At 41.2% G+C, this 27,178-nt stretch overlaps 1 protein-coding gene across 1 annotated transcript in view; it reads right to left on the reverse strand.

Moving 5' to 3' along the window:
- Positions 1-27,178, reverse strand: part of LOC124040759 (VPS10 domain-containing receptor SorCS3-like) — a 60,398-nt gene that overhangs the window by 12,869 nt on the left and 20,351 nt on the right. Inside the window, exons 2-14 of the mRNA XM_046357848.1 lie at positions 20,222-20,289; positions 9,751-9,844; positions 9,093-9,251; positions 8,822-8,895; positions 7,417-7,481; positions 6,750-6,868; positions 4,367-4,456; positions 3,952-4,131; positions 3,529-3,675; positions 2,612-2,714; positions 1,785-1,861; positions 1,570-1,664; positions 170-271 (exon numbers count right to left, since the gene is read on the reverse strand). Coding sequence (XP_046213804.1) covers positions 170-271; positions 1,570-1,664; positions 1,785-1,861; positions 2,612-2,714; positions 3,529-3,675; positions 3,952-4,131; positions 4,367-4,456; positions 6,750-6,868; positions 7,417-7,481; positions 8,822-8,895; positions 9,093-9,251; positions 9,751-9,844; positions 20,222-20,289 — 1,373 coding nt within the window. The remainder of the gene's footprint in view (positions 1-169; positions 272-1,569; positions 1,665-1,784; positions 1,862-2,611; positions 2,715-3,528; positions 3,676-3,951; positions 4,132-4,366; positions 4,457-6,749; positions 6,869-7,416; positions 7,482-8,821; positions 8,896-9,092; positions 9,252-9,750; positions 9,845-20,221; positions 20,290-27,178) is intronic.

The raw sequence follows: 27,178 nt of genomic DNA on the forward strand, positions 1-27,178 counted from the left end.
CGCACCTCTGGGCAAACAAAACATTGTAAATTGAGAAATTAAGTGTAAACGCTATTTACCCATTCATGCATAATAACAACACTATTTTACTCTCATGACCAGATGAGCTGGAATCTAGAATATGAGGTCTGTGTTTACTTAATGTTGGCCAAATCCCGACTCCACTTACGTGATGATGTGATTCTCTGGCTGCATGAGAACTCCATCCAGAAACAAAGGAGCCAGAGAGAAACTGTGGCGATCCCATTTCTTACCCTCGTCCAGACTTACCCTGTTTCACAACACACGACAATAACTATTAACAAATTATTGAATACATAATGAGGTTTATTAGTTTCAAGTTTCAAGTTTTAATGTCACATGCACAAGTACAGTGAAATGCCTTTCTTGCAAACTCAAAACAAGGACTATGTTAGTAATGGTATAATTACAATTATAAACTGGGTGGTTTGAGCCCTGAATTCTGATTGGCTGACAGCCATGGTATATCAGACCGTTACCACGGGTATGACAAAACATTTAGTTTCACTGCTCTAATTACATTGGTAAGCAGTTTATAATAGCAATAAGGCTCCTTGAGGGTTTGTGATATATGGCAATTATACCATGGCTAAAGGCTGTGTCCAGGCACTCCGTGTTGTGTCGTGCGTAAGAACAGCCCTTTAGCCGTGGTGTATTGGCCATATACCACACCTCTTCTGGCCTTATTGCTTAAATACATCACAATTCCAAAAGACGTAACTCTATGACATCTTTGTAATCTTTGTAAGGTGTGACAATGAAAAGAGTTTAACAGAAAATATTTCTAACCATTTCTACAAACAGAGGTCAACAAAATGTGTCCAAATTCCTGGTGTTACTGTTCTTCAGACAGTAAGATACATTCCTACCATGACGTAGATGAAAAATGAAGTACCCTTATCATCTTGTTCTCTATGTGGGAAATTATCCCAACTACGCACTCAACCAATGTTTCACGGGTCTCGGTAAATGTTGAAGGCAACAAAACATAGAAAAATTGATATGACTCATGCTCTAACAACTGAGGGACTTAAATCACCTTTCACTGATCTTAATTGATTGTGACACTATTTCAGTGCGGGGGACATCAAAGTATCTGGTGTGACAGAGTTCCAACAACACAAGGACCCAGGCCAACAAAGTCCCTCGATACTTCAAACCTCTACTTGGCTACATTTGCATAAAAGCTCTCAAAAATACCCACGAACAGTACAAAGCGGTAACAGCCATTTTTTTGTTGAAAGGATTCTGACAGTTTTGATGTGGTGAGAGAAACAGTTGCAGTTGCTGGAGATAGACATCCCATGCAAACGTACCTTGCCAATCAGCATTTCAAAGGCTAAATATAATCGTATGCAACAACAACACCAAAACTGAAATCAGAATGAAATGAATTGTGTCCTGAAATAGGAACTTCAGCATTAGTCTCAACGTTTTGCACACCAGTTTCTGAAATCAACTGGTAAGTTACAGTATAATGCATCTTTACATACAGTGAATATCATTATTATACTCCCATACGCTGTAGTAGAATTACAGTGAACCTACCATACGTGCCGGATGGGTACTGTTGCAACTAAAGAAACTGCAACTAAAGCACCTCCATTGTCAAGAAACCAAACACCGAGTTCTTCTTCAAAAATCTAAAGAAAGTAGAAGATAATAAACATGATTTACATCAGAAGTTGTTCACATTCAAAATGCAAATTTTAGACAAAACTAACTGAAGTTGGAGCCCATTTTGAGGCACAGATCGGTCTCACCTGTCTCCAGCTATTTCCAGCATCAGATGTTATAAACATTCCAAGGTTAGCGGAGGACAGCTCTGTACCAATGTTGCCTGAAAACAAAAACAAATATATGTATTCATATACTGATATATTTGCATAGTAAAGACTCATATTTTCAAAGAAAACAAACCTGCATAACAAACCTGCATATTTTTTTACAAATTGAAGGACCTGATCTCATTATAAACACGTTTATTGATCTGTATTCCGTTAACAGATTCTTTACATTTCTACCACATATAACAGTTTGCACAATGTTTTATTTTAACAGCTGTGCATACCTTTACTAATTTGTTGGTTGAACACAGAAACAGGTGTAACAGTATAACTTTAAACCGTCCCCTCGCCCATACCCGGGCTCCTCTGCACACATCAACAACAGTCATCCACGAAGCATCGTTACCCATCGCTCCACAAAAGCCACGGCCGTTGCAGAGCAAGGGGAACTACTACTTCAAGGTCTCAGAGCAAGTGACGTCACTGATTTAAACACTATTTAGCGCGCACCACCGCTAACTGAGGTAGCGTTTCACATCCGTTACATTCACCCCAATTTTTGACCTCCTCCTTTTCCGCAGCAACCAGTGATCCGGGTCAACAGCATCAATGTAACAGTATAACTTTAGACCATCCCCTCGCCCATACCCGGGCTCGAACCAGGGACCCTCTGCACACATCAACAACAGTCACCCACGAAGCATCGTTACCCATCGTTCCACAAAAGCCGCGGCCCTTTAACTAAGCTAACGTTTCACATCCGTTACACAGGCATTATCAACCTATTTCTACTTCTGTCCTACCTGTAGCTACAATGATCCCAGGTGCTGAGTCCATGCTAAAGATGCGTCCAGGCAGGTAAGGGTTCACTGGCGTATCCAGGTGCAGATGCAGAGAACAAAATGGCTGCCAAAACAAACACAATGGATTCAATTTAGATATAGACCTAAACCAAGACACCAAATCAAACATCTTATTCGGATCCATATCTGACTCATTTATATTTGACTCTATATTCAAACTGCGCAAACTAATCTCTATTTAAAAAGGACGTTTACAAAGACCATTTATGGAACAAATACACTTTTTTAATCTTTTCCACCAACAGATTGAAACTGGCTGCAGAGGACATTGGAGCTGGCATTTCCATTTTAAAGCCATGTAATTAAAAAATCCTCAAGATGTAAAGATAAATCTGGCAAACTTGTTTCATTTACTGATAAATCTGAATCACTCATCTCTCTGATTCATCCACTTTGTGAAACATTAATAGAAGCTTTTACAAACCCAGAAGGGAGGCCAGAGTACAACAGGCATTTGAACGACACAGGCAAAAACTGTGTTATATCAATAATTCCTCTCATTATTTTCTTAATGCATAATATGTGCATATTATGTTAACTCGCTTTTAACATTCAAAATGATTGTATCACTTAAATTAATATCAAACATATCTAACCCAGAACACCACTAACTGCCATTAACTGTAATGTAACTTTCATTAGGGTGATGTATCTGAACAGTGATTACTGGAGGCAAATTGAAATAATTGAGGTTAATGGAGATTTTGACACACTTTGTGGACTAGCAACTGCCATGAACAACTCAAACTCTTAAATCAATGAGCTTTGGTTGGATTGGAACATTTGATGAATGAATTTGTTCAGAAGCCGAATGAATTTGGTCATCATCCACCACGCCACCCATAACTTCAACTCACCAGGATGCAGTGCAGACTGTTTCCAGCCACATCAGTGTTGGGGGCTTGCAGAAGGGCCCAGGTCTGACCCTTGTTATAGGTGATGAATGTCTTCACTTCATGGCCCACCAATTTGTTGGCTAGAAATATGCCATTTATTCCTTCCACCTAGAATGACAATAAGCCAAATGGATAAAACAAAAGAGGTATCGCATTGAGAGAGAGAGAGAGAGTGTATGTCATTATTTTAAACAATAACTTCATGGTTCTGAAAAATATTTGCTCTGTGCGAAACTACAGTGGAGATGAAATCATACAAAGGGAGTGTGCCTTTCAGAGGTACTAAACAAACGGTACTTACATAGTAATACGGTACACCTAAGAACACCGTATGGAAGTTGTTGCACAGGCTGAGTGTCTTACATACACATACAATAGATGTACCTTATACAGGTCGACCAGTACATTTCCGCCTGGCTCTCTTCTGGTCCGGAGGTTCTCTAGAGACAGAGTGAAGTAGACCCCTGGAGAGTCTGAGATATACAGGCTGTAGGTGTCATTCTGGTTCCACTCCTGTACAGCAGAAAACACCTGCTTCTCATTTGTACTGATGATGTGCATGTCCTGTTAGAGGAGCGAGAGATGGTGAAAGGATGAACATATGGGCAGGTGGGTAGAGACAAATAGATAGACACACAGACAGAGGGAGAGAAATATGCTGTCGAGAGAGCAAAATAACAAGTGTGCTTCAAGATGAGCAGCCTGAGTAAAGTGAGGCTTCAGAAATGAAAATTGTCTCACGTTCCTCAAACTGTAGCTGCATCTGTCACAAGGTGTATTTGGGTAGTTTGATGCTTACCTTAGGAAGACAGTATTTGGGTAGCTGAATTCGCTTAAATGATTCCCTCATATAGGACACAAAGTAACTCGCCTGCCCTGACTTGGTAACCTGTGGAAGAAAAAAAACATCTTGCTTCAAGAGCTCTTGTGGGCTAATAAGCGTAACGCTAGCTTGTCAAGTTCATATTTTATTGAGTATGTTAAACTCATCGATGTTTCAGGCATGCTGGGCTTCATTCGAATGAATCAATTTGAAATGTCAATGATTTTAACACACTCATTTTTTACTGCACCTTGACTTGAGGTCGTGGAAGGACTGACTTACCCCACAGAAGAACTCTGTTATTTTTCAAATATTCTAGAAGTGAAAATGTAGGTACAAATTCAATCCAGTTTTGGAAAATCGAGTTTAGCCATATCAATACAAGAATTTACAAAAATTATAATGAAGAAATACGTTTAAAATCAGAATTGTTTTTGTGTAATTTAGGGACTTGATGCTACAACACGGTAGGCAATACAAGTTTATACACCAACATCCCAATTAAATACTACTGTATTTACAGTTGCTGAACAAATGGTTTTGTCTTTCTCTACATGTCTTAGATGTACCACTACCACCCCTCCACTCTATGGCCCACACCACTTGATTTCTTATTTTCTAATCAACTAGAGGGATGGCGATTGTCTACAAACAGACTACATTAGAGCTCTAATGGAATAATCTATCGAAAATCAATGGGCTACATTTTCACAGGCCAGATTTCTGAGGATGTTGCACTTGGCTGTTCCTTCTCCCCCAAGAGACATTCGAGAGGTGTTGAAGACTGCTTATTTCGTTGTAGCCCAATCGATAACCTCATTACTCTTTGTCAAGTTAAATCCAACTGCCCGAAGCAATGAAAGTCACAAGAAAGTCATCTGTACCGCCACAGCTCCCTGCACAACCTGGTCTCAGAGCATTTCATATTATTCTGTACAGAAATCCAAGACACTCCATTTAGTATAATATGTTACGTTTCGAATGGTATGTAGCAATTTGTGGATGTCCATCACCCATTTTGTATGATATGTTAAGAATTACAATTTGAATTATATGTTACGAATTTGCTAAATGTATGATAGTTACGAATTGTAGCTAGGTGGCTAACATTAGCAAGGCTAGGGGTTAAGGGTTATGGTTAAGTTTAGGAGTTAGGTTAAAAGGTTGAGGTTAGGGTTAGGGGAAGGGTTAGCTAACATGCTAAGTAGTTGCAAAGTATCTAAAATGTAGTAAGCCGTTGAAAATGAGCTAATTAGCTAAAATGTTAAAGTTGCCCGTGATGTGATTCACGTTATACACCCACCATCCACCCCGACCAACTAACCTACTTTAGTTTTTGATTTTTAGTAACCATCTGTCTTATGTAACCATACCCAGCATAACATATCATACAAATTTGAGTGTCCGGAATTGCATTTACTATGTTACACCTAGTCTATGAGACCAGGCTGCCTGCAACAAGCCAGCTGTGTCCAACTGGGCTATTTTCACCAAAAATCTATGATGATGGGGTCAATTCCATCTCAACTCCAATTCGATTCCGACATTGTATTGGATCATTATTTATGACCCAGACAGTTACTAATTATTTAGAATGAGAATTATTTTGTTCATTAATCGCATTTTCAATTAAATCCCTGAATTGACATTGACAAATCAACTTACCACTGTACAATCTACCATTTATCTACATACTCACAAAGGTGTTTTTTATAGGCAAGACGCAGCCCCACATAACCATAACCCCACATTACATGTCTGTCTCATTCTAAACCAAAAGAGAACACTTGAAGAGCACTTACTGTATGTCGTGTAAGTCTTAGCAAACGATTTCTACATCATATTATTAAATACTGTTACACAATAGGTGAACCTAAACCCTCATTAGTGCTGCAAAACTGTGTAAATGGAGGAAGAGCAAAGCTGACAGAGAAAGACAGACATCTTCAGCTGTAAATGGAAATCAATGGCAACAGGAGGCAGTAGAAATCAAATCAGTCATAATGACACACAATGTCATTGCCTAATGCGAGCCAATGTCATGTCAACCTAGTTGGCAATAACAACCCCAAACTCCATACAGATTCCTTGCCCAATTATAAGAAAAGCCTTTCAGCAGATGTGATGAAAAAAACACGTTTTTTTTTCAGCAGTCACAGAATCCTTCAACATCATAGGCAGCTTGGACAATAGATAATCAAGATCTAAGTGTAGCAGGTGTTTGGAAAGAGAGCCATTTTGTAGACTTCAACGGTACAACACTGATTGGCTGCAGCAGAAGAACAGAGTTCACAGAAAAACACAAGCCTTTTGTGAATGTATAAAATGTACCGAAGATATAGACAGATACAGTACACACCTGCACAAACACATAGTTGTCCTGAACAACCAGAGAATTTTTGTCTATGTATCCCGGGAACAGGTATTGTCTGTTTGATTCTGTGCATCGTTGAGCTCTGCACTTAACATACTGAGCACCTAACACAGAAGAGAACTAGATTAGTTGTCAGTAACAATCCTAGAAAAAAACAACCAATGAAGAGAAATCACAAATGAATGGACTTCCGTCTATCTTTAGTGGGCACTACTCTTTCCAAACCAATTCTACATTTTCTGAGGACAGGATAAAAATAGCATTCCTCTTGCACTGTGACAAAAACAAAAAAGTGTTGATAATTCAATCATTGTCTCTCACATCACACAAGTAATACTATTTTGTCCCACCCCGGAATCTCAGTAACTGGTTTGATTGAATAAAGTCTATAGTGTTAGTGTTTTTGGAGAATCAAGGTTCTGATATGGGGCACAAGGGTCAGATTAAAGGGAAAAAAAATCTCTATCAATCTATTATATAAAGCTCTATATTTGTCAAGAGACTCCTACTCTGCTTTACAGTGCTTCTGGGGCCTATCCTGCAGCCCAGAATGAGCCTTATATTCCAGTGACCTCGCTCTAAATGGGAGGCAAGGGGTCCTTGGGGTCCTGCTACTGTGGGGGAGGGAGGCAAGCTACAGAGCAGCACTCACGTCCTTTGGCGATGTGGGTCTCCATGTGGACCACATCTGCCTCTCTGTCTAGCCCAGTTTGTGCCCTGCAACATAGGAGAGAGAGTTGATGGAAAACAGAGACGAAAGAGGACAAGAGTGGGGGAGGAAGGTGAAAGGGAGAGGAAGAGGAGGTAGAGGAGGAGAATGAAAAGGGGGAAGAGGAGGACAGCAATTTAGAGGAGGACTAAGAAGAAGAAAAAGATGGGGAAAAGGGGGTGGAGGTGATGGAGGAAAAAGAGAATGGGCAAGGGGAGGACGAAGAGGAGGGGAAGAGGAGGAGGATGATGAGGAAGAGGAAGGGAGGAGGATTAGGAAGAAGAGGGGGCGGAGAGGATGAGGAAGAGGAGGGGGCAGACGAGCAATTTAGAAGTAGGGGGATGGCCTTAAGAGGACAGTGGTAGCCTGTGATGGACAGCCTTATTCTGTGTTTCGCTTTACAGCACAGACAACACATCTCCATTTCCTGTACGCCAACTTCCAATTTGCGCCAGCCTCAACAGTTAATCTTAATTTGTGATAGCGTAAACAAAGGGAGACAGAAGCGGGAAAGCCTCCACACTACACAATTACTTAGGTTTGTGGTGCTCTCTCTCTCTCTCTCTCTCTCTCTCTCTCTCTAGTTTTTAACATGGCATAAAGGAAAGGTAAACTCTATTATATGTTGCTATTCTAAAAACATTATAAAGAGGCAAAAACATGTAATGCATTCAGTAAATACAAACAGTTAAACAATTCATCCGTGAAACCATACATTTTCCAAGCACATTATAGTCTTGTGTGGGGTGCTATTAGTCCATTCATGCTGTCCTTATTCATCAATTGTTTTGCTGTTCATGTGAGGAGGGTGTCCTCCAAACAATGTCCTTTCTTTTTCAGCTTGAGAGGCACTTGGGTTTGACACATAACGTGACTGTGGTAAACTGCATCACATCAATATGCCTTGTGAACATGCACTTGAAATTACAAAATGACAACTAGCAAAAACAACATGTTATTCTTGGGCTTTAGAAAGAGGAGTCCATTATTCCCGGCTACGTGATATGGGTTCAAGTACTATAGGTTGGTTGTCATAATCTGTCAAGACCTGTTTTGACAGACACTAGTAAATCCATCTGACAGAGTTCGGTATGGATCCATACATAACCTCCATTTACTAATTAGGAAAATGACTTTGACCACACACTGCAGTCGGTCATTCAATTTACATTGTGATTTAGTTTCTGTTTTTATCCTCACCAATTCGGGGCTAAAAGACAATGTGCTTTACGTAATATTTTTCAAGATAGCATTTCTAATTTGCATATGAGATTCTATATAAGATACAGATGCGAAAGGAGTGTTTCTAAATGAATATTGACAAACATGGGCAGGAATGAAATCATACCAGAAGAACCGGCCAGGAGTTACATTCTCACTAACCAACTGCCATTTTCTTCCAAAATCCATTGTGCTGTAAACCTGACAAAACATGAATTTGATCAAACATTGTTACATCAAGTCTGTATATTCAACCTTTACAATTATGTTATGCAGAACAAGTGATGAAAGCGCAAAATACAAAACAGAATTACTATCTTTCAACTTTGGACTTCTTTCAACTTGAAAGACTTATTTTCCATTCAACATGGAAATAAAAGTCCTGCTGCTTAGCCTACCTTGTTGTCAGGACTGCTAGCCAGTAGCCAGTTGTCCTGAGTTGGATGAAACAGCAGACCGTCCATGTAGAAGTTAATGGGATACTTCTCGAAGCTGGCACCTTCATCTGAGCTGATGAGTACACTTTGCTCCAGCTCTGGGTCGCTAAGCATCATTATCTAAAGTACAAAAGGAAGAGAAACAGAGTATAGATTATAGTGCTCAACGGAGGATATGATTGCATGATGTCATTGTGCAGCATTAGGAATAAACAGCAGCATTAAAGCAGTTTTGATTAAAGTAAAAACGACATGATGCACCAACATCCTTTTCAATAATAAACTGATCAACAGAACATCACAGCTTGTTGTAAACTATCTTAGTGGTTTTTAGTATGGTAGAATGATGCTGATACTAAATGTTGAAATGTTCTTTGGAGTCCTTGTCCTTGTCCATAAACGTCAGTCTTTACTCAACAATAGTCCATAAACTTTACTTTAACATGGTCCTACAAGCCACCATCAGTTGACTTATTTCACTGGATGCCAGAGTATTTCTGGTTTAGCCAACGCTACTGAGACAACAAAGGAGTTTATTAAAGCAGAGAGAGAGATCCAGGCTAAGGAACAGCTGAATAAACATGTAGCTTTCTGGTTTTCACTGGAGTGTGATACAAACCTTTCTCTTGTTGGTTGGGCAGACGTATAGGCAAGCCAAGGTTGACCCAACCTTTTTATTCAGTTTTATATAAGTGCTCCCATAGTCCACTGATCTGTGAACAGTAAAGAAGACCATGTAAGGAACACAGTATGAGTTGTTCTCCATTGATATGGCTGGAGTAAGTCTAATACTTAGATATATTTTTTAAGTGCAGAACCTGTGGTTTAACAGAAACGTGCCCGGCTGCTGCTCTTACCACATACAGTGCATTCAGAAAGTATTCACACCCCTTGACTTTTTCCACTTTATGTTACGTTACAGTCTTATTCTAAAATGTATTAAATTATTTTTTCCCTCATCAATCTACACACAATGACCAAGCTACACACAATGACCAAGCGTTTTATTTTTTACAAAAACTGAAATAGTACATTTACATAAGTATTCAGAGTCTTTCTCAGTACTTTGTAGAAGCACCTTCATCAGCGATTACAGCCTCGAGTCTTGTGGGGACAATGCTACAAGCTTGGCGGACCTGTATTTGGGGAGTTTCTTCCATTCTTCTCTGCAGATTATCTCAAGCTCTGTCATGTTGGATGGGGAGCATCGTTGCACAGCTATTTTCAGGTCTCTCCAGAGACGTTAAATCGGGTTCAAGTCCGGGCTCTGGCTGGGCCACTCAAGGACGTTCAGAGACTTGTCCCGAAGCCATTCCTGTGTTGTCTTGGCTGTGTGCTTAGGGTCGTTGTCCTGTTGGAAGGTGAACCTTCACCCCAGTCTGAGGTCCTGAGCAGGTTTTCATCAAGGATCTCTCTCTACTTTGCTGCTTTCATTTTTCCCTCGATCCTGACTAGTCTCACAGTCCCTGCCTCTGAAAAAACATCCCCACAGCATGACGCTGCCACCACCATGCTTCACCGTAGGAATGGTGCCAGGTTTCCTCCAGACGTGATGCTTGGCATTCAGGCCAAAGAGTGAAATGTTGCTTCCATCAGACCAGAGATGTTTCTCATGGTCTGAGAGTCTTCAGTTGCCTTTTGGCAAACACCAAGCGGGCAGTCATGTGCCTTTTACTGAGGAGTGGCTTCTGTCTGGCCACTCTACCATATAGGCCTGATTGGTAGAATGCTGCAGAGATGGTTGTACTTCTGGAAGGTTCTCCCATCTTCACAGAGAATCTCTGGACCTCTGTCGAGTGACCATCGGGTTCTTGGTCACCTCTCTGACCAAGGCCCTTCTCCCCCAAATGCTCAGTTTGGCCGGGTGGTCAGTTCTAGGAAGAGCCATGGTGGTTCCAAACTTCTTCCATGTAAGAATTTGTATTTATTTTATTTATTTTATTTCACCTTTATTTAACCAGGTAGGCTAGTTGAGAACAGGTTCTCATTTGCAACTGCGACCTGGCCAAGATAAAGCATAGCAGTGTGAACAGACAACACAGAGTTACACATGGAGTAAACAATTAACAAGTCAATAACACAGAGAAAAAAGGGGAGTCTATATACAATGTGTGCAAAAGGCATGAGGAGGTAGGCGAATAATTACAATATTGCAGATTAACACTGGAGTGATAAATGATCAGATGATCATGTACAGGTAGAGATATTGGTGTGCAAAAGAGCAGAAAAGTAAATAAATAAAAACTGTGGGGATGAGGTAGGTGAAAATGGGTGTGCTATTTACCAATAGATTATGTACAGCTGCAGCGATCGGTTAGCTGCTCAGCTAGCTGATGTTTGAAGTTGGTGAGGGAGATAAAAGTCTCCAACTTCAGCGATTTTTGCAATTCGTTCCAGTCACAGGCAGCAGAGTACTGGAACGAAAGGCGGCCGAATGAGGTGTTGGCTTTAGGGATGGTCAATGAGATACACCTGCTGGAGTGCGTGCTACGGTTGGGTGTTGCCATCGTGACCAGTGAGCTGAGATAAGGCGGAGCTTTGCCTAGCATGGCCTTGTAGATGACCTGGAGCCAGTGGGTCTGGCGACGAATATGTAGCGAGGGCCAGCCGACTAGAGCATACAAGTCGCAGTGGTGGGTAGTATAAGGTGCTTTAGTGACAAAACGGATGGCACTGTGATAAACTGCATCCAGTTTGCTGAGTAGAGTGTTGGAAGTAATTTTGTAGATGACGTCGCCGAAGTCGAGGATCGTTAGGATAGTCAGTTTTACTAGGGTAAGCTTGGCAGCGTGAGTGAAGGAGGCTTTGTTGCAGAATAGAAAGCCGATTCTTGATTTGATTTTCGATTGGAGATGTTTGATATGGGTCTGGAAGGAGAGTTTGCAGTCTAGCCAGACACCTAGGTACTTATAGGTGTCCACATATTCAAGGTCGGAACCATCCAGTGTGGTGATGCTAGTCGGGCATGCGGGTGCAGGCAGCGATCGGTTGAAAAGCATGCATTTGGTTTTACAAGCGTTTAAGAGCAGTTGGAGGCCACGGAAGGAGTGTTGTATGGCATTGAAGCTCGATTGGAGGTTAGATAGCACAGTGTCCAATGACTGGCCGAAAGTGTATACAATGGTTTCGTCTGCGTAGAGGTGGATCAGGGAATCGCCCGCAGCAAGAGCAACATCATTGATATATACAGAGAAAAGAGTCGGCCCGAGAATTGAACCCTGTGGCACCCCCATAGAGACTGCCAGAGGACCGGACAACATACCCTCCGATTTGACACACTGAACTCTGTCTGCAAAGTAATTGGTGAACCAGGCAAGGCAGTCATCCGAAAAACCGAGGCTACTGAGTCTGCCGATAAGAATATGGTGATTGACAGAGTCGAAAGCCTTGGCAAGGTCGATGAAGACGGCTGCACAGTACTGTCTTTTATCGATGGCGGTTATGATGTCGTTTAGTACCTTGAGTGTGGCTGAGGTGCACCCGTGACCGGCTCGGAAACCAGATTGCATAGCGGAGAAGGTACGGTGGGATTCGAGATGGTCAGTGACCTGTTTGTTGACTTGGCTTTCGAAGACCTTAGATAGGCAGGGCAGGATGGATATAGGTCTGTAACAGTTTGGGTCCAGGGTGTCTCCCCCTTTGAAGAGGGGGATGACTGCGGCAGCTTTCCAATCCTTGGGGATCTCAGACGAGGTTGAACAGGCTGGTAATAGGGGTTGCGACAATGACGGCGGATAGTTTCAGAAATAGAGGGTCCAGATTGTCAAGCCCAGCTGATGAAGGCCATTGTATGTTGGAGAGAGAGTCAGAAGGGAAAACGCAGGGATTTTTTCCTATTTTTTTACATTACAGCCTCATTCTAAAATAGATTACATTTGAAAAAATCCTCAGAATCTTCAGAATGATGAAGGCCATTGTTTTTTAGGGGACCTTCAATGTTGCAGATGTTTTTTGGTACCCTTCCCCAGATCTCTGCCTCGACACAATCCGGTCTCGGAGCTCTACGGACAATTCCTTCAACCTCATGGCTTGGTTTTTGCTCTGACATGCACTGTCAACTGAAGGGCCTTATATAGACAGGTGTGTGCCATTCTGAATCATGTCCAATTAATTACACTTTCCACAGGTGGACTCTAATCAAGTTGTAGAAACATCTCAAGGATGATCAATAGAAACAGGATGCACCTGAGCTCAAATTCAAGTCTCATAGCAAAGGGTCTGAATACTTATGTAAATAAGGTATTTCTATTTTTTCTTTGTTATTATGAGGTATTGTGTGTATATTAATGAGGATTTTTTTCAATGTAATCTATTTTAGAATGAGGCTGTAATGTAAAAAAATTAGGAAAGAATCCCTGCGTTTTCCCTTCTGACTCTCTCTCCAACATACCTCTCCCCCTCTGTTACATTGCTGTCTAAATCAGGGATGGGCAACTTTGATGGGGGCCACAAAAAAGCAGGTCAGCATACCCACATCCATACCCACACATGTAGCCATTTTAGTGGCCGTCTTCTTGACAGCAGAGAGAAAAACATTTTAGATTTGATTTCCTGCAATTTTACACATTTTGCCATGGGGAGGAGAGACGATTTTGCAATTTTATAACAAATTTCATGCAATTCTACTCATTTTGCCATGGTTTCTATCCACAGTTTTATGCGAATAAAGTAATAGCATATGAAAAAAAATCACACTTGTGATGAAAACGGGAAGTTTCGGTACAATTTTATAAAAACCGTCTGATAGGCCTCAGGAGTAGTGCAGCGGTCACTACAGATTCTGGTTTGATCCCAGGCTTGTCGCAGCCGGCAGCGACCGGGGGACCCATGAGGCGGCGCACAATTGGCCAAGCGTCGTCCGGGTTAGAGGAAGGTCCATATGGGAGTTGCAGTGATGGGACAATACGTCTTTATGCGCAAATATTGATAATAACCATCATATCGAAGTCAACTTGGAGTCATATGAGGATATGGTGTGTGGTCCTCCCACTACGACTTGGGAAACAATGTGGTTTATTAGGCTGAAGAACATTTTTATTATGATGAACATCACAGGGTGGTGAAAGTGCACAGTGATCTTGATGCTCCTTTCCAATACATTTTAAAGGTGTTATTCTGGTGACATGATTATCGATGCTTGACTGCTGCTGACAACAACAAAAAAATATTCCATATACTGTATAATATTATCCATAATAATCCCATAATGTAGAGTAGCCTAGCCGCACAGCCTCTCTTTGCTATATCTGCCAGCTGTTGAGCGCACATTCGCAGACCAGAGAAGGCACATTTGCTATTTAACGCAGTTAAAACAGTTTTTTTGACAAAGCTATTGGTAAATGTTGAAAATGCGATGGAAACACATTGAACTTTACATTTGTATTCGGTACATGAAAACGTACACGTAAAAGTACATTTTGTGTTCATTAGTCATCACGTAGTCATTTCTATCTGCAACAAGTCAGTTTGGTGGAAACACACCACTGGTGGGGAAATTTGCATATTTTCTTCATGCACATTTTAGAATATTCGCATGAAAATCTGTTGCCAATTGGATGTGACTAGCTAGTGACTGAAATAACAAGAGAACAACTGCTGATGCACAACCACATTTCTAAATTGCGCCTTGTGTGCCAAAAAATAAAAAAGATGTAAGGACAGTCTCTTTACATTTGATTACATTACATTCTTTCATATAATGAAGTACCTTTCAGAATTCAGTTAAACTCTGTTGTGCTTCAACTTGGTGAATGAAGTGTATTTTGTCTGGTAATTTATTTAATTGAATGAGTGTACGATTGACCTAAATCCCTGAAGCGCTTTATGAGATAACATATTTAAGTGTCTATGTCCACACAGTAGGCTATGCTGAAATGCCCCCCAGAAACAAACAAATGAAAGACATTAAAAGACATTTGCTTCTCTGAACGTTCTCTATCCCTTATCTACAACTCCCAGTGTTGTTCTATAACAAGGGTAAATATGTCTCCCTCCCTCTCTATTCTACATAGCTCTATTACCACTCACCAACCACACAACCCACTCGTCTCTCTCAGTTCTACCTGAGCGCCTCCAAATGTAATTTCATTGCATAATTGGATAGAAACCCAGGGTCTGCTATCGCTGCTTTTGCATTAAGCTGGATCATTCCATTGGCTGTTGAGATCATTTGCAAAGGTTTCCTCCTCAACTCTTTTGTATTTGTGTCTTAGAGCTCTTCATTGCGGTTGACAAATATCCTGAACTGTAGCTGGAAAGACGGCATTGCATATGAAGCTATTACAGTGGGAAGTTCCTTCACTAAGGGAAGCAGTCATTACTTTAAAGCATGTTCTGCAGGAGATGCTTGTTAAGATACCTTTCGCGAGGCACCAATTGATCTTCCCATTGCCATCCAGAGTGCCCAGGGGCTATATCCATAAATCCTTTATCGTATTATTACAGATATCATTTACTCTGTTTCTTTTCATAACATTCAAATGCTTTCCTTTTTTAATATCATACTAAGAGCCTTGCCGCATCCCCCGAGGTACAGTCTAATTTACTGGCGGTGCTATTGTTAACCAGACACCTTGATGATGGAAGACCTGTACACAATATGGGCCTTCAAAACGTGTCAAGTCGGGTGTAAATCTTAGCGGTGCCTCTAGTGAAACAGAAATTAATTTGAGTCTCTCTGCTTGGTGAACTGATGGTATTTTTGTCAGGTGTATTTTCAAAATGAAATGAGTTTCCTGTGGGCTTAGGAAAAGGTGAGAGGAAGAAATACAAGAGCCTGTATCAGCCTCCATATAATCCTTAATGAATTCCATTCTTATTTATGATGTGACAGCATACAGTAACTCAACGTACGATATAGGGTGAATGGATTGGTAGGCCTGCAGTTATTGCATGTACTGTGTGTATTGGCTCTGCAACACATGGTTAGGGGCATTATTCAATCAAAACCAACATCAGGGAATTTCCTGGATGAGGAAAATCAACATTGACCAATAGCAAGGTAGTTAAGATAAGGCAGGTAGCCTAGTGGTTAGAGAGTCGATTTGAATCCTGGATCCGATGGGAAAAATCTGAGGGGAAGTGAGCGAGCAGCCGGAGGTTTGCTGGTATCTAATCCTTGATGCCGTTGTGCCCTTGAAGTAGGCACTTAACCCCCCACAACAGCTCTCCGGGCGCCCAACAGTGGTGTAGTGGAGGGTAAACACAGAACACAGTTCACCCACTTTTCCCCCAAATAGTTTACCCGCCTTTTGCGGAAAAATGCATTGAAAGAATAGGAAGAGTTACTTTTTTCACCTGGACTGGCGATCACAGTTTATCCAGCTATTTTATTACCGCTACTTCACTGGCGCCCAGGGTGGCAGCCTCCTGCCCCCCCGCACCTCTCCAAAACTTCTACAGTGTATTCGGAAAGTATTCAGGCCGCTTTACTTTTTCCACATTTTGTTAGGTAACCGACTCATTCTAAAATGTATTAAATTAAATGTTTTCTTCATCAATCTACACACAGTACCCCATAATGAAAAAGAAAAATCAGGTTTTTAGAAATGTTTGCGAATGTATTAAAAATAAAAACATAAATACTTTATTTACATGAGCTGTCAGGAGGGGTCAGTGGAAGCAGGTAGCTGACTAGTGGTGACTATTCATCAGCTTGATGGTCTGGGGGTAGAAGATATTGGCTAGTCTGCTAGTTTTAGGCATGATACTCCTGTACCACCCACGTCTGAGTGATGGAAGCGGGGAGAACAGGCCATGACTTGGGAGGTCCCTGATGATCTTCTTGGCCTTCCTGCAATACCTGATGTTGCAGGTGTCCAGGAGGGCAGGCAGTGTGGTTTGAACATTTCAGCTCCTTGGAGATGTGTATGCTGAGGAACTTGAAGTTTTTGACCGCCTCCACGGCGGCCCCGTGGATGAGGATGGGGACGTGCCCGGCCTGATTACTCCTGAAGTCCATAAACAGCTCCTTTGTTTTGCTGATGTTGAGAGAGAGGTTGTTTACCTGGCACCACACCATCTTAGTGCCAACCTCCTCCCTGTAGACCACCTTATTGTTGTTAGTAATCAGGCCTACTACTGTCATTAGAGTGATGGAGTTGGAACTGTGTGAGACCACGCAGTCGTGGGTATACGGGGAGTACAGGAGAGGGCGCATGCTTGTGCGGCCCCATGTTGAGGATCAGTGTGGAGGAGGTAATGTTGCATACCACCTGGGGGTGGCCCGTCACAAAGTCCAGGACCCAGTTTCATAGGGAAGTGTTCAGTCCCAGGGCCATGAGCTTTGTGGTGAGCTTAGAGGGTACTATGGTATTGAAGGCCGAGCTGTAGTCGATGAACAGCATCCTTACATATGCATTCCTCTTGTCCAGGGGGTGATGGCAGTGTGCAGTGCAATGGGACAGTAGGCAAATTGGAGAGGTTGAGTGTGTCAGGGAGGAAGGAGTTGATATGGTCATTGACTAGCCTCTCGAAGCACTTCATGATGACGGAAGTGAATGCTAATGGTTGGTTGTCATTCAGTTCAGTTACTTTCCCTTTCTTGGTCACAGGGATGTAAGTGAACATCTTGAAGCAGGTGCGGATAACGGCCTTAGTTAGCGAGTGATTGAAAATGTCAGAAAACACAACAGCTAGCTGGTCTGCACATGCTCCGAGGACGCGGCTAGAGATGCTGTCTGGGCCGAGAGCCTTGCAAGGGTAAACACATTTGAATTATTTACATATGTCTTCCATGGAAACCGTAAGCACATAGTCCTCGTTGTCCGCAGGGACTCTCCTCGGCAGCTCAGAATATTCTTGCTTGAAGCGTGAGAAAAAGGTATTTAGCTTGTCTGGTAGGGCGGTGTTGGTGTCTGTGACGTGCCTGGCTCTCCTTTTGTAATCAGTGATTGTTAGAAAGCCCCTGCCACATACGCCTTGCATCCAACCAGCTGAATTGCTCCTCCACTTTGACCCTATACTTGTTTCTCGCCATCTTGATAGATCTGCGTAGGTCGTATTTGTACTGGTTAACCATACAATTGCCCACGTTCACCTTGCCGTGTTCATAAGCAGCATCTCTCTCCTTCAGTTTCCCGACAAGGCTGCCATCAATCCACAGTTTTTGATTCAAATACATTTTGGAAAGACAGCATCGGTATCGCATCGTCTATGCATTTTTTATGAATCCAGTGACTGAGTTGGCGTATTCCTTGATGTTATCCCCAGAGGCAACATATTTCAATCCACATAATCAATGCAGTCTTGGAGCATGGATTCTGATTGGTCAGACCAGTATTGTACAGACCTGAACACCGGAAACTCCCTCTTGAGTCTTTGTTTGAAGAAGAAAAATGGAGTCATGGTCAGATTTGCTGAAAGGAGGATGGGAGATTATACCCATGTCAAAAAGCCATGTAGCAGTGGACCAGCATAGGATCTCTGCTAATTGGACAGTAATAGCACGGTCCTTAAATTACTTTTGTTAAAGTCCCCCACAATAATGAACGCTGCCTCCGTGTACCCGGTCTCCAGTTTGTTCAGGGTCCAATGAAGATCTTTGAGAGCATTTTTGTTGTAGTCTTGTGGCGGGATGTACACATTTGATGACCAACTTTTCCACGTCAGGAGAGCATAAGCTCTCAAGTTCCTGCACGTTTTCCCCGTCACACCACTTGTTATTGGTCATAAAGCAGAGCCCTCCGCCTTTGTTCTTGCCAGAGAGTCCTCTTCCTATCCGCTCAAAGAACTGTAAATCCAGCTGGTTGTATCTAATTAATTTGGATGTTGGAGGAAAGACAGCTCTTTGAAAAACAGAGTATGTTGAATAATCTGATGTTCCTCTGGAAGGAGATCCTCGCACTCAGTTCGTCAAGTTTATTTCCCAATGATGAAACATTGGTGAGTAGTATGCTCAGTAATGAAGGACGAGTCGACCAGTGTCTCGATCTCACTAAGCCCCCCCACCTCCTCCCGTCCCCCTCTCTTACAGCGTCTTCGTTTCCTATTCTCCGGTAGGACACCCAGGCAACCCGGGGCCTCACAGGAGAACCTTTGTTCCACTGTCTCCGGGAATTCGGGAAGGTCGGGTAGACAGTGAGTACCGAGCTGTGTGCTAGTCGTTTGAACAGACAGCTTGGTACTTTCAACATGTCAATACTTCTCTCAAAGACTTGTAGTGATGCAGTCAATCTCTCCTCTACTTTGAGCCAGGAGAGATTGGCATGCATGTCATTGATGTTAGCTCTCTGTGTACATTTAAGGGCTGTCTGTGCAGCTCTGTTATGGGCCAAATGTAATGTGCCTATGCTCTTCTTTGTGTCACTTGACCATATGACTAGGCAGTAGTCCAGGTGTGACAAAACTAGGGCCTGTAGGACTTGTTTTGTTGATAGCAATATCAAGAAACAGGGCAACACTTTATTACAGACAGACCACTACCCATCTTAGCTACCATTGCATCAATATGTTTTGACCATGACAGTTTACAATCCAGGGGTATTCCAAGAAGTTTGTAGCCTTATCACATGTAAAATATATCAAATGTATAAAATAATACATTGAAATGAAATTATTTTTAAAATAGAATGATAAAGCTGTAAAACATTATGCTAAATATAAACCATCAACTTAGTGAATAACATTGATGTTTATTATGAGGGTTTCAGCAAACAACATCCTTTATTTATTTATTTTACACACTTTCATCTATTTTACTATGTCAGTATGTCTTTTTTGTAAATGTTTCGGCTCCAAACTGGTGGCAGGTCTGGAAAAAGTAAATAGTTGGAAGAGATGCAGTTAATTGAAAATAATGCCATTGATAATTACATGCTTTTTAAATTAATTGCACTACTTTATCTTGAACCATATGGTCTATCCACTAAAAAATTATGGACAATATGGACAAAGATATAAAAAATAGTAATATTATATGTGAATACAAAAATTACACAATTTACCCTAGATTACCTGTTAATTACCAAAATTACAGACGATTCTGGTAACTTTGGTACATTACCAGTAACTTTGCAACCCTAATTGTTTTAGAACAGAGCCCTACAGTAGGTTCAGCACATATGAATTACAACATGTTCATGAAGTCTTACCTCCACAGAGAACTCTCAGTGAAAGCACCCAAGTTAAAGTCATACTGCTTCGTCAAGGTCAGGATCACCTAAAAATAACAACAAAAGCACTTTAATTATATGCAATTGCAGGCACATCTACTGTACGTCTGCAATCAAATTCACTTACAACATTTATTAACTGTGTCTAACAGCATGGAATATGCACTATGATTGCTACATTAGCATAAAATATCATCTTCGTAAGACACCACAATGACAAATGATCCACACGTTGTCTAGATCTGCCAGTCTGTTGGATGCAATGATCTGAACAGCCATGCAAGCTGTCAAGTCTGGTGACAGTCCCTCAGCGGATTCAGAAAATTGTTCAGTGAACAACAAAATGAAGTACAGCCAGTCCTCCCGCCTTTCTTTCTCTCATTCGCTCAATCTCTAACTCCCCTCTCTTTCTCCTTCTCTCTCTATCCTTCAAATATATACAATCAGATAACTTTTCATAGTGCAGACTGCAACATAAAAATGTGAACAGTCCGTATTCAACCAATAATGTGTCGATTTAGGTTTTCTAGTTCTACAAGCATTCAATTGCTGTAGTACTAGTTATGGTTGTACTCTACAAGTACATTATTGTGCTCTTATGTTGTTTTGTCTTCACAGTGGATGGGCACACAAAGTGTTTGTGGGAAGGGAAATATGGGCCATAAATGTCTCCACATTCACAGAGGGCAGTGTGAAATGGTGTTCAAATGCATTATTGTCACTCCAATGGCATTATACATTTATTTTGGGAATGCTTAAGGTGCATGACAGAGGATAGAGGGGTCAGACAGGAGAGAGGAGAAGGACTATACAACGGCAATAACTAAAACCATACAAACGTGTGTTATCTACGAGAAATGCGGTGTTTGAATTCAAAATTACATTGTTTTTAGTACTTCACAGTATCTGAAGTTATGTTTTCTTGAAAGAAGAATTCATTCCGGCCATTTTACAAAAATATATTTAAATAAATCAGATTAGTAGTCATGCCAAAATGACTGAAGAATTACAGAAAATTATGCCTTCCTTGTCTCTTGCCTATGACTTTCAGGTCCCACCCACTTTAATTGTAGTTTCACAGTTGAGCAATTTACTAAAAACAAATTCCATGAACATTTGGCTTAATGTTGAATAAAACTCTTCATTTACCAGAGATTGAGTTTCCATTTTTTATTGAAGGAGAAATGTACAGATTATTTAACGACTTTCTGAGCATTTAAGTAGCTAGCTCTTAGCTTTACTGCATGTGAGGGAAAGGGAACCACACAGAGGAGTTGCATGTGATGTGACTTCATCATTGGCTCCTCTAAGAACCTGCCTTCTGTAAAAAGTCATGGTGGTTTGTATTTTTCCATTTAGAAAAGCATGGATGTCTCAACGTTTTCTGATAAAGGTATATTCTATACATGTGTAACGGCGTTCGTCTGTTGAATGAAGAGAGTCGGACCGAAATGCAGCGTGTAGGTTACTCATGACTTTAATGAACAGAATCGCGGTACATGAAATAACTGAAATACAAAAACAACAGAACGGAACGTGGAACTAATTACAGCCTATCTGGTGACTACAACACAGAGACAGGAACAAACACCCACGAAATACAAAGCGAAACTGAGGCTGCCTAAATACGGTTCCCAATCGGAGACAACGATAAGCACCTGACTCTAATTGAGAATCGCCTCAGGCAGCCAAACCTATACCACACCCCTAATCAGCCGCGATCCCAAATAATACAAACCCCAATACGAAACACAACATATAAACCCATGTCACACCCTGGCCTACCCAAACATATAACAAAAACACAAAATACAATGACCAAGGCGTGACAACATGGAATGATGTACTGCAGTTAACCCACTGTTCATAGGACGTCATTGAAAATAAGATTTTGTTCTTAACTGACTTGCCTAGTTAAAAATAATAATAATTAAGTAACCAAAATATGTGTGAAACAAATCAAAATATATTCTGTATTTGAGATTCTTCAAATGAGCCACCTTGCCTTGTTGACAGCTTTGCACACTCTTGGTATTCTCTCAACCAGCTTCATGAGGTAGTCACCTGGAATTAATTTAAATTAACAGGTGTGCCTTGTTAAAAGTTAATTTGTGGAATTTCATTCCTTCTTAATGCGTTTGAGCCAATCTGTTGTGTTGTGACAAATTAGGGGTGGTATACAGAAGATAGCCCTATTTGACAAAAGACAAAGTCCATGTTATGGCAAGAACAGCTCAAATAAGCAAAGAGAAACAAAAGTCCATCATTATTTTAAGACATCAATGCAGAAAGTTCAAGAACTTTGAAAGTTTCTTCAAGTACAGGCACAAAACCAATCAAGCACTATGATGAAACTGGCTCTCATGAGGACCGCCACAGGAAAGGAAGACCCAGAGTTACCTCTGCTGCAGAGGATAACTTCATTAGAGTTACCAGCCTCAGATTGCAGCCCAAATAAATGCTTCACAGTGTTCAAGTAACAGATACATCTCAACATCAACTGTTCAGTGGAGACTGAGTGAATCAGGCCTTCATGGTCAAATTGCTGCAAAGACTTCACTACTGAAGGATACCAATAAGAAGAAGAAACTTGCTTGGGCCAAGAAACAGAAGCAATTGACATGAGACGTAAGATGGCGCTGGAAGAAATGGCAGCAGTTTTATGGGCGCCCAACCTATTGTGCTATTATGTGGGGGTTTTTCTCGTTATTTGTAACTTATTTTGTAAATAATGTTTCTGCAACCGTATCTTACGGCAGAAAATAGCTTCTAGATATCAGGACAGCCATCACTCACCTCGGATTAGACATATTTGTAAACATCAGCTGGTGCACGAAATCTTAGGAAATCTCTAGATTTTGCTCGCCTGAAGTAGAGTATATTCTGATATATTGCAGGCCACACTACTTTGCCTAGAGAGTTCTCAGCTATATTATTCGTGGCTGTTGATTTACCAGAAAAAGATTCTGGCACTAAGACCGCACTCAGTCAGCTGTATAAGGAAATAAGCAAACAGGAAACCACTCACCCAGAGGCTGCGCTCCTAGTGGACTTTAATGCAGGGAAACTTAAATCAGTTCTACCAAATCTCTATCAACATGTAAAATGTGCAACCAGAGGGAAAACAATTCTAGATCACCTGTACTCCACACACAGAGACGGGTACAAAGCTCTCCCTTGCCCTCCATTTGGTAAATCCGACCACAACTCCATCCTCCTGATTCCTGCTTACAAGCTAAATTAAAGCAGGAAGCACCACTGACTCAGTAAATAAAAAAGTGGTCAGATGAAGCAGATGCTAAACTACAGGACTGTTTTGCTATCACAGACTGGAACATGTTCCGGGATTCTTCCGATGACATTGAGGAGAACACCACATCAGTCACTGGCTTTATCAATAAGTGCATCGAGGACGTCGTCCCCACAGTGACTGTACGTACATACCCCATCCAGAAGCCATGGATTACAGGCAACACTGAGCTACAGGGTAGAGGGTAGCGCTGCCGCTTTCAAGGTGCGGGACTCTAACCTGGAAGCTTACAAGAAATTCCGCTATGGCCTGCGACGAACCATCAAACAGGCAAAGTGTCAATACAGGGCTAAGATTGAATCATACTACACCGGTTCTGACGCTCGACAGATATGGCAGTGCTTGCAAACTATTACAGACTACAAAGGGAAGCACAGCCACGAGCTGCCCAGTGACACGTGCCTACCAGACGAGTTAAATCACTTCTATGCTCGCTTCGAGGCAAGCAACACTGAGGCATGCATGAGAGCATCAGCTGTTCTGGACAACTGTGTGATCACGCTCCCCGTAGCCAACATGAATAAGACCTTTAATCAGGTCAACATACACAAGGCTGCAGGGCCAGACGGATTTCCAGAACGTGTTCTCCGGACATGTGCTGACCAACTGGCAGGTGTCTTCACTGACATTTTCAACATGTCTCTGATTGAGTCTGTAATACCAACATGTTTCAAGCAGACCACCATCGTCCCTGTGCCCAAGGACACAAAGGCAACCTGCCTAAATGACTACAGACCCGTAGCACTCACGTCCATAGCCATGATGTGCTTTGAAAGGCTGGTAATGGCTCACATCGACACCATTATCCCAGAAACCCTGTGTGTGAGTGTGTGTGTATCCCACAACTGTTGCGAGGGAGTAAAATATGTTAGGGACAATATACGATGATTCACAATAATTGTTTGCTAATATAATAATTCCTTGCCATAATGTAAATTTGGTAATGGCGAGACTGGTGAGAGGTAAAATCTTTTGCATAAATTGCCCATATTACTACAAATATGAATAGCTAATTATGGAAAATAAGATAAACAGGATTTAAAAAATATACATATACTGTATATATACAGTACACACATATATTTTTTAATGACTATATGTAATACAAATCAAGGTGAGAGTGATGGGAAATGCATTTGGCTGTTGATCTGCTTCTATTCTGTGGGTAGCACTGTGCTCTTTTCAAAGGATGCGTCCTGGTCTGTCCGGGGCTATGGGATCCGGGATGGTCTGCCGGGCATTGGGATGACAACCCAACTCGGGATGAGGAGGGCTTTTAGCGGGTGGAATAGTGGGGACCAATTGGAGATTTACTTAGTAGCAATGTAAATATCATGGTACAGCTATATAGACACTCAATCATCATGTTACTTTTTAATGGTATGTTTACAAACATATTTTGATAAATAGAATGGAAAGTTGTGTCTCATTATGGTAAGTGGTGACATAAGTATAGCCAGTTACAATTGTAATGGCTTGCAGATAATAAGAAAAGACAATCAGTATTTACCTGGCAAAAAGAGAAGGAATATAATATTTATTGTTTACAGGAAACTCATTTAACAATTTTAGATTACGTTTTGTGGGAAAAGGACTGGGGAGGGGGGGGTGATACTAATTAACAGTAATTTTGATTCAAATGTTTAAATTGTCCAAACAGATCATCAAGGTAGATGGGTTATTTTAAATATGTTATTGGACAATAAACAGATATGGCTTATTAACATATACGGTCCAAATAATGATGATCCAAGCTTCTTTGAAAATATATAAGAATTTGTCAACTCTACACTATGGTGTATGTGTTAAATACCTCTATTGATCGTAAAGGAAATCACACTACAAACTATCACCCTCAGGCACTTAAGGAAATCAGGAATGTCATGGATATATTAGAATTAGTGGATATGTAGGCTTACATATCCTGACCTAGTGAGATATACATGGCGGAGGCTTAATCAAGCTAGTCATCTTGATTACCTTCTTATGTCATTCTCTCTGGCATCAAAAGTTACAAAGTGTTGATAGGGGACAGAATGTGGTCGGATCATTACATAATTGGCATATATATTACTCTTACAGAATTTCCACGTGGGAGAGGATATTGGAAATTTAATCAAAGCCTACTGGATGATAACTTGTTTATAACTAGGACAGAATCATTTAGAACAGACTTTTTCCCGACATAACATAGGTACAGCAGATCCTCTTATTTTATGGGACACTTTTAAATGTGCCTTTAGAGGCAACGCAATTCAGTACTCATCTATAAAACAAAAGCAATTTAGATCAAAAGAGTCCATATTAACAAAGGAAATTGAAGCACTAACAGTCCAGTTAGATAGCAATAAAAACTGTACAGAATAAGAAGGAGGAAAAATAAAAATAAATGGAGGAACTTATTCAAGATCCAGTGTAATATTATAAAAATAAAGCAAACTGGATGGAATATGGGGGAAAATGCACCAAATTCTTTTTCAATCTTCAACATAGAAATGCTACCAAAATGTATTGAAACTTGTTACAAACAGCGCAAACTGTCTCGAACCAGAATAGAAAGAGCGGGAGGCCCCGGTGCACAACTGAGCAAGAGGACAAGTACATTAGTGTATCTAATGAGTTGCCTCTTCACTGTTGACATTGAGACTGGTGTTTTGTCGGGTACTATTTAATGAATCTGCCAGTTGAGGACTTGTGAGGCATCTGTCTCAAACTAGATACTAATGTACTTTTGCTCAATTGTGCACCGGGGCCTCCCACTCCTCTTTCTATTCTGGTTAGTATCAAGGCGAGACCCAGAAGCAGACACAGGAGATAGATGGTTGGAGTCTTACAATGTTTATTAGTCCAAAAGGAGTAGGCAATAGAACGGTCATGGACCTTTCAAAAGGTCCAAACCAGATCAGAGTCCAGGAGGTACAGAGTGGCAGACAGGCTCGAGGTCAGGGCAGGCGGGTACAGAGTCCAGAAACAGGCAAGGGTCAAAACCGAGAGGACTAGAAAAAGGAGATTAGCAAAAAGCAGGAGAACGGGAAACACCCTAGTTGACTTGGAACATACAAGACAAACTGGCACAGAGAGACAGGAAACACAGGGATAAATACACTGGGGAAAACAAGCGACACATGGAGGGGTGGAGACAATAATGAGGACAGGTGAAACAGATCAGGGTGTAACAGAGCCAGTTTGCGCTGTTCTGTGAAGGGAGTAGTACACAGCGTTATACGAGATCTTCAGTTTCTTGTCAATTTCTCGCACGGAATAGCCTTAATTTCTCAGAACAAGAATAGACTGACGAGTTTCAGAAGAAAGGTCTTTGTTTCTGGCCAGTTTGAGCCTGTAATTGAACACATAAATGCTAATGCTCATGATACTCAACTAGACTAAAGAAGGCCAATTTTATTGCTTCTTTAACCAGAACAACAGTTTTCAGCTCTGCTAACATAATTGCGAAAGGGTTTTCTGATCAATTAGACTATTAAAATTATAAACGTGGATTAACTAACACAACGTGCCATTGGAACACAGGAGTGATGGTTGCTGATAGTGCGCCTCTGTACGCCTATGTGGATATTCCATTAAAAGATGGTCATTTACAAAATTCACTGTATTTCTGATCAATTTGA

This window comes from Oncorhynchus gorbuscha, linkage group LG08 (assembly GCF_021184085.1).
Source record: "Oncorhynchus gorbuscha isolate QuinsamMale2020 ecotype Even-year linkage group LG08, OgorEven_v1.0, whole genome shotgun sequence".
NCBI classification, from domain to species: Eukaryota; Metazoa; Chordata; class Actinopteri; order Salmoniformes; family Salmonidae; genus Oncorhynchus; species Oncorhynchus gorbuscha.